The 8,885-nt window shown below is 40.0% G+C and overlaps 1 protein-coding gene across 1 annotated transcript; it reads left to right on the plus strand.

The window, feature by feature from the left end:
- The first annotated feature begins 1,216 nt into the window (after positions 1–1,216).
- Positions 1,217–8,297, plus strand: LOC140921343 (potassium voltage-gated channel protein Shaw-like). Its single transcript, XM_073371339.1, has 3 exons — positions 1,217–2,227; positions 5,875–6,749; positions 7,009–8,297. The coding sequence occupies exons 1-3, from the start codon at positions 1,667–1,669 to the stop codon at positions 7,688–7,690; spliced, it is 2,118 nt and encodes a 705-aa protein (XP_073227440.1). The 5' UTR covers positions 1,217–1,666; the 3' UTR covers positions 7,691–8,297.
- Positions 8,298–8,885: the final 588 nt, after the last annotated feature.

The following is an 8,885-nucleotide window of genomic DNA, read 5'->3' on the forward strand; positions in this document are numbered from 1 at the left end:
GTTCTGGTTGCTCGCTCTAAAGGATTACAGAGTTTTAGCGTCCTAATATATTAAGAAAGGACAGGTGGAAATAAGATCGTTTTTCGTTAAATATGAAACTTGACACCCTGGCTTTCAGCAGCAATTTACATTTATCATCCCACATTGAATAAAAATAAAATGTATGCAATAATGTTTTTACGTTCGCCTCGTCTCATATAAATTACAAATTGTAACGTCATTACACCCGTCTGGAGCTAAAATGGGACAGCCCGACAAAAGCACAAAGGCAGAAAACCTGAAAATAAGGTTATATTATTCACGTTGCCATGTTGACAAAAAGAACTCATGTCTTGCATTTTGAAATTGAATATCCGACTAATCTACCGCCTGTCATACTTTTTCGATTTTATTTCGTTGTTTATGAAAACGTGTTCGTTTTGGGCATATTGCAACCTATCAGTGTCCCCAGTTGACCTTTACCAAATAATGACGGATTTTCTGAACTTGAAATTAAGGTCACTAATATGGCGGAGATGCTGAATAGAACACAATGAAAAAGCTTCATTTATTTTCAGGCAATGAAACGGTCACCAAAAGAAATGATTGACAAGTGTTGACTACAAGACACATAGCGGTTTAGATGAGCTTAAGAAGTAGAAAACAGTCGTTTAGGGTGTCTTGCGATTTAAAACTGTGGTTTGTGCTAAAGGCGTATGTATATTTTATAAAGACGAACAATCCGAGAAAACTGAGGAAATTTAGATTTGCAATAAAAGATTTTTAAAAATACCAATCAAACAACACTTGATTCGTCGAAAAAAAAACCATCTGGCAGTTCGCATTTGAATTGCTTAAACTGAATCTAAAAAGAAAAAAATCTTTCTGTGCGAATCTAATTTTTGCGCTGTCGTTGCATTCAAGCGCTCTTATTTATTTTCCATTGCGACCGTTTCCAAGAACAAATTTACATAACACCATTTGGGTCCTTTTTGAATGTTAATATGAACTTTAACCATTCAGAGGAGAGCGATTCGTCAACTGATGCGAAATTCTCAGCATTCGCATGGCTGATTGGCTGAGAACTGACACTAGCGTGCGAGAAACCATTCTTGTAGTAATAAAATGACTCGAGCGATCCTCTCCGACGTGCGTTTTTATTAAACTTTCTAATTGGCAATCACCCAATAGCATCATGAATATTAATACTACTGCAGGTGGAAGGAGAATGTGAGTGTTTTGTAATATCACCCCACAAATTGCTTATCCTAACCTATCCTGTGTGAGAACCACTTTTTCCTCGGCAACGTTTATCAAAACAGAGCAAAAATTAAAATTAGAAGATGATATTCCTGGATGAAAGTAAAAGAGGCCCAGAGGTGACCATCGAATAAAAAGTTTGTCAAAATAGACAAAAAACGGAGAGAGGAAAATACGCGGATTTCAATTTACAACCCGAAGCTTCGCGGTGTGTTTATATTTGAAATTACCATACGAAGTTTGTGCAAGCGTGGTATACCAATACTCGTCGTCTTTTGGGGCTTCTTTCTGCGGTTAAAGATGTTACATTTGGAGCTAATGCTTGGTCAAAGCCAACCATAAATAAACCACGTTATCTGTATCTTATCAGGGGAGCCACGAGGCAAAAGGAAACATGATAATGCGGCAAGGCGAAAGTAAATGAAATATGTCCGAGGAAACGGAGGAAAATCTACAAGCTCTTAGGAAACGGGATCGCATAATTATTAATTGCGGTGGGGTCCGCCATGAAACATACAGGAGTACTCTTCGAAACTTTCCGAGCACTCGGCTCGCCTGGTGCACCGAAAACGTTCAAAATATTGCCAATGATTACGATCCTGACAAGAACGAAGTTTTTTTCGATCGCCATCCAGGAGTATTCGCAGCCATAATAAACTACTACCGTACCGGCAAGTTGCATAGTCCGCATGATGTCTGTGGTCCTTTATTTGAAGAGGAGCTCGCTTTTTGGGGAATCGATGAAAAACAGATGGAGCCCTGTTGTTGGACGTATTATACGCAACATAGAGAGGCACAGGAGAACTTAAAATTCTTTGAAGCGGCGGAGATGTCGGCTGAAGAAGATTACGACCACGACTCAGAGCTTGGTGATGTAATGTCGGATAGTCAAGTCGAGAATTTAGGTGGTGAGGAATCATGTTGGCAGAAATATAAACCAAGGATTTGGAAAGTATTGGAACACCAACGATCGTCTAGATTGGCAAAAGTAAGTTAAACCATAAGTAAAACTAGAGAATGATGTATTGTAAAAGTGAACCCCATTACAGACAGTTATGATTTAGTGTTTAACGATCGGACTCTTTTAGTTCTTCTCTGCCTTAAAAAAATGGCATTTGTTTATGCGTTAATTCGAGGTATCGCGTTGTTAAAAGAAATGGCATCTCTAGTTTTAAAAATAAATGGGGAAGATTTAGGGAACTTAAGTTGCTTTGGCGTCATGATTTCATACGGCTATTTGGGAACGATTGAGAAAATTATGTTGTTGATCGATAGCCAGGAAGTTAACTGAGGATACACAGCCTGAGGACTGCGTAAAAGAAGCTCAAATTCACCATGATTCTTAAACATATTTTCAGTAAAAAAATGTCTCGGTCTCTAGTTATTCTGTTGGTTTTTTCGAAAAAGCTGAATTGCCATAAAATTGGGCAGTTCAGTGGCTCCTAATAATTGTCCATTTTACTAGCGGTAATATTTTTTCTGTTTTGTTATGACTTCACTAAAACATCTGTTCGTCATTCGCTTTTATAATTTTATAAACGTATCGCTGTTGATCTTGAGTTACCTTTAAATATTTTTTTTAAAATCTGCATACCCAAAGCTTACACCAAGAGCTTAAACATTTATGTTTAAATTAATGTCTTAAAAACTGTACACGCACTTTAAAATAACTTAGAAGTTGAGGGAGAGATCCACTGCGGCTTAAATGTGATATGTTCAGTCTTCGCTGTTTTGTTTTGGCCGGTGATAGTCTGTACGGCTGTACATATGTTTTTTTTTTGCTTTTATGAACATAAATGTGCACGAAAAGTATAACTAATGTCAATTCAAATGATTCAATTGTTATAACAAACAAGAGGTATAATTCAACTTAACAGATTGTGTTTTTTTTGTTGCTGTACTCAAAGTGCTCTTTCTGAACTGAGATTGATTCTTACCCTTATAGCCTTGCTCAAAACCAATTAAGTGCAACTCGCATTGAGCTTATTTTCTATCAGAGGCCAAAAAAATTAAAGAAATTAATTTTTCATCGCGAAAAGATAAATAGTTTAAAAAGGGCGGTCTTCATGACTACCTCTGATTCTTACAGACACGGCTCACGGATACTAAGGTTTATGAGATAAGGCGTTATTGCATGTTCATGCGATACCACATTTATATTTGTCTAAATTTAATTCGAAGAAAGGAGTTTGGAAATGACGTGCACGTAACTTCTTTGAGAAATGAATACAAACATGAAAAGGTCATACAGAGGTTTTTATGGAGACAATTTTCACCTTATGGTGTTCAAATGGAATAATTGTGCATTAAATGAAATCAATTTAAATTGCGGTGTATCAAGTGGTCAATAAAAGCAGCCTTTTTGACCAAAAATGTATTAGTTTCATTGCTAAAAGCAACAGCTCTAGTCAAAATAGCAACAAAATACACGTGAATGACATTACAACGATTTTCGAATAAACTGAATAAAATTTTGCTCTGTTATTTTAGCAACGCTCAATTTTACACTCTTTTTGAAAAAAAAGATATCTGTTCATTCGAGTAACGTTGAAGGAAGTGTCACCCAAGTTAAGTGAGGGCAAATTTAACGTTCTCTTCATGTGAAGTGCTTTAGCTCGACAGGGTCGATTTTCGCGATAATAATTCGCCACAGTCTTGTAAAATGTTCATATGGTTATAGTAGCAAATGCCTTGTAGGATGGGATTAAAAAGCCGTCGCATGGCAACACAGAAACTCGTCTGAAAATCTGTAAAAGAGTGGTGTAAAAAAAAAAAATTTCCATAGTGTTTGGACGATTGACGGTACCATATAAATTGTATATGGGTTAGTAATGAACAGAACAGGAACTAGGGTTGCTGCTGAACTTTTTTTTAGTTATTTTTCTCCTCGCTTTCTGACAACTCTTTTAAATCGCCATTGTCATCTATCAACTCATTAATAACAATGTCAACAATGAAAACAACTTCTTTTTCCTTTAAATCCCACCGCTGTTGGTACTTCCTGATACATTTTTCAATACGTGTAAAATTCTACATCGTCATGCTCGCCACAGACACCTGTGCAAATCTACAGGAAGCATCGAACTTCGAAATGGAAACCAAACGTATCGACCACGTTAAACACTTTTAAAATGACTTGTCTCGAGGGAAACAAAATTTACTGTTTCCCGAGGGACCAGTCTTTAAGTGATTTGTTATTTAGCGGGAAATTTTGAGGCTAGAAATTCATTAAACCTCGCTGTAATGGCGGTCGTCGGTCAACATTCGCGGGTAACAGTGTACTGTTACCCTCTGACGTCATAAATTTTGCAATGTTGCCGGCTCAGAGATTTTGGCGGGAAACAGTTTGTTTGTTAGATGTCATGTGACCTCGAAGTAATGGCCATCGAGAGCGCGCGCTGTTGGAAAAAAATATCCAGCTATATAACAATACATATTATTTCTCGATATAACTGGCTCACTTAGTCCTGCCTCCTACTCAATGCTTGCCTATTAAAACATTTTCCATTCTTTCAGCATCGAGCTGGTGGAAAAAGGCACAAGTGCACCGCTCACAGTCGATGAGTTCAATAGATCCTTGCCTTCGTATTCCAGCAAACCTTTCCTTCTGCATTTTTCATTTATCCCCTGTTTTTCTCTCTCGTTTCCCTGCCTTTATGGGTCAGCACTGTGATAAGTAACGTTCCAAATTTGTGTTAGGATTCCCTATGATCGACCTTGACCATAGCTATTTTTCCGTCGCATTGAACCCGGGGGGGGGAGTACTCCCTTATATAAGCCATACAGAGATGTGACGCCCCAAAGGGTATAGTTTGTGCGCCGTTTATTCGGTCTGAAAACGGTATAGATTTTGCCCATTTTGGTCTGGAATCGGGTATGATTTCACTCAAGGAACTTAGGGAGTGAATTAACGTATTTGCTGTTTCAATTCCAACTGAATCGGAAAGAATCCTCCCCCGGGGATGTTGAATATCCATTACAACCAGGTTGTTGGCTCAAGCAGTCTCTGTTATTCTGGACAACAAGACGAAGCAGGGGCACCCAACGTCAATTTTCGGAAAATATCTGTTCGGAAGACGATTTGAGTTCTAGAATTTTCGGAACATTTGTTGCAAAATTTCTTGCTTGTCTGCCTCTCCTAGGATTTTCGAACATCTAAAAAATGGTATAATTGCCCATTTTAAAGGATTTTTACCCTAAAAAAGTCACCTAGAATTTTCGGGAGCCTTTTTTCTGGCTGAAATTTTCGAAAAGGTAAGTTTTGATCCCCATAATTTTCGGATCACTAGACTTTCAGCTAGGAAATCCGAACAGATGAAAAATTTTTAGGGGATAAAAATATGCCTATATCTACTGTTTAAATATCAAATACGTTTAACAATACTATGTTTAAGTGGTTTTGAACTATATTCCCGTTGGGTGCCCCTGACGAAGCTAAGCTCCAAAAGATTTAGCTTTTTTATTATATTCTACTCTTCCTGTCAAGCAGTTAAAGAAGCATCATTTGCAAGAGTACAATTCTGCGTGTTTGAGTTATTGAGTGGCGCGTTGTTCATAAACAAAATCTAAGTGTATCCTCCAACCTTGGATCGTTTCTACGAGAAGACTAACTCTCAGTTTTGTCTCTTTTTGCAGTTTACGTTCTTTGTATCGCTGATGTTTATAATTTTATCGGTGTTGGCGTATTGCGTACAAACTATCGACGAGGTGAAAAACAATCCGTCTGCCCGTTTGGCCATGGTCATTATTGAAGGTGTATGCGGTGTCTGGTTTACAATCGAGTTCACACTAAGACTTGCAACTTGTCCAAGCAAACATGAATTTGTCAAGCAAATAATGAATTGGGTTGACTTTATCGCTATTTGGCCATTTTACATACGTATTTTAACAACGACAGACTACCCACTTGGAGCAACGAGTCTTACGTACGATATTCTGGCAATCTGCAGGCTGTTACGTCTGTTCAGATTCTTCAAAGTAAATCTGGGATTCCAGATTCTCAAGCAGACAATGATAGCAAGCTCTCGCGAGTTAATGCTGCTGGTTCTTCTGTTGATTGTTCCTGTGATTATCTTTGCCAGCTGCGCGTATCTCGCGGAAAAGGATAAAAATGCCGAAGAATTTGGGTCCATACCAGAGTCCTTTTGGTGGGCTATCATCACTATTACCACTGTGGGTTACGGAGACACAGCGCCCCTTACTCCACTTGGGAAGCTCTTTGGTTCTCTTTGTGCGGCACTATCTATTATTATAACTGCTCTTCCAATCTCAATTATCGGTAACAACTTCTCGTTGTACTATTCTCACGCGCAGGCGCAAATGAAACTTCCCAAGAAATCGAAGAGGCTCATGGTAGGTGCTGCTAATACCCTATTGTTGCAGTCCGCAAGACCAAGTGAAGATATGGCCAGTACGGATTTGGTTGAAGATAGGCGGGATTCAGGCAAAACCTTTCCAGTTGCCAATGGTTCCCTGGGAGGAGATGCTAAAGTCCATCCTTATCGTGGAAGGTAGGTCAACAGGCTTCTTTTTATCACAAACGTTTTGTGACGACTTCTGTTCGTGTTTTACATTCTGTCCCCGGTTGTTAGAACGATATTCTGGCGTTATCCACCAAATAAATCACTATCCAACAGATATGGATTTGGGAAACCAGGTGCGTCATCCAGTGGATAGCGCTAAACACCTTTTGAACAACTCGGGCCTGGACTTAACGTGGCCCTAGTGAAAAATTAAACATCATTTGTACTGTTGTCTCCTTTTTCCCAGGGCCCGACGGGCGCGGTCATCTTTGTACGCTGGAGGTATGACAGCCCGAATCTCCTACCCAGTGCGTACCCGAAGCAGTGAAGAAATGATCGTGGTCAATAGCCCTCCACTGGACGACAGGAAAAAAAGTCATACCAGTACTCAGAGTACCACTATAGATACCCCTCCTAAGAGTCCTCCTCACTACGGAAACACACTTACAGTGGACCCACCAGAGCTATCTGAAGCTTTCACAGGCTTTGTAGAACCGCCGGAGATTAACAGAAGCCAAAGTATAATTCACCGGGAATGTGATGAGTTTGAAATGGACGACATTGACCAGGTGATTGCTTCTATAAAACCACGTGAAAGGAATGAGAATATGTCAAATGGGAGCCCGGGAAGGCCCGGCACTTCAGGAAGACCCGGCACCGCCGGGAGACCGGGTACCCCGGTGAAGAGGACACTTAAAAACTCGGTGAGATTTGTTAAACCGACATTAACAGTGACGCTAAATTCAGAAGATGCGAATTTTGTGAACGAGACCTTCGTTGAAGACGATCAGGACGGAGAGAATGAACAGGAAGTACATAACAACAACGATAATAACCCAGGACGGATAAAATATCAAAGAAGATCGGCAGTCCGAAGTCCTGTCCATTCAGTTTCGTCAATGACAGATTTGCGGAGAGATCGGACGTAGTATATATTCAGGACTTAGTTAATCAGTGATTTGGATATCTACCCAACAGAGTTTTTATATTTTGAATAACAGCCCAGCTTTCAATTGTGGGATCATTTGAGTTCAGATTTTTTAGATTATTTTTTTATTCTCGTCTTTTGGTTGACAAAGCCATCTAGTCACCCAGGAGGTGGAGTTTAAAGGCTCCTGTGAGAGATTAACGGTGACTAGTCAAGCCAATCTTTACCCAGAAAGTTCTCTTGCAGCGTGTGAAGAGCCGAGGAAACTGATGGTGGTTTAATAAACTGGCCGGACTCTTCTGGCCTGTCTGCTTTTAGTAAAGTTGAACCTCTCCACAACGGCCACCTTGAGGACAAAACAGAGTGGCAGTTGTAGAGAGGTGGCCGTTGTGGGGTGGTTTAAACAAGAGTCAAAGTATGGACTGTGTGCTGTGTGCAAAACAAGTGGCCGTTGTAGAGAGGTGGGCGACTTGTGGAGAGGTGGCCGTCAGTGGAGGTTCGAGTGAATCACAACTCTTGATAGGTCTGCGACACTTTGCTCAGTCCAAGGCCTCTTGCTCAAATATGTTATGATTAACACTGTATTCTCTGTACTGACGCTTCCAAAGTTGTGGAATGACGTCTTGTCTCACCCTAGAGTGCACTTTCCGAGTTGCAGTTCGTCGAAGTTGAGATTTAGTTGTCTGGTAAGTGAACTACACCAACTACATCGACTCTTTGACGTGAATCGGAATGCACCTTAAGATCCAAATAAAGAACTCAAAATTAGGCAGGAGGAGGCTGTATTTGTAAATTGGTTTGTAGGTTAAAATAAAAAATATCGATTTTGCCGTCTACTAAATAACAGTGGCAGCCAACACAAGAACCATTCAGAATTTAATTGTAGCAGAAAATTCCAGCTAGTGGTCCTAGCTTCCCTTGATTTGTCATAGACGTGGCGTACATAAGAGCCTGGTCTCTCGGTAGTGGTAAAGGAGCTGGTGGTATTATCACCATACTTTTGAAGTTGAAAGACCTCACCTTGCAAGCAACGCACATACTCCGCACCTCCTTGGTAGCCTGACTGATTTCAAAGAGGGCATTTTCATTCAGATGTATTCGGTAGTCCGGTCACTGATTATCTAAGTTCTGCTATCAAACGGGAATACATCATACCTGCATTGGCTCGAGTCAAAACTTGGGGAGAAGGCAAATTT

The sequence above is a fragment of the Porites lutea genome, chromosome 12, assembly GCF_958299795.1.
Source record: "Porites lutea chromosome 12, jaPorLute2.1, whole genome shotgun sequence".
Lineage (NCBI taxonomy): Eukaryota > Metazoa > Cnidaria > Anthozoa > Scleractinia > Poritidae > Porites > Porites lutea.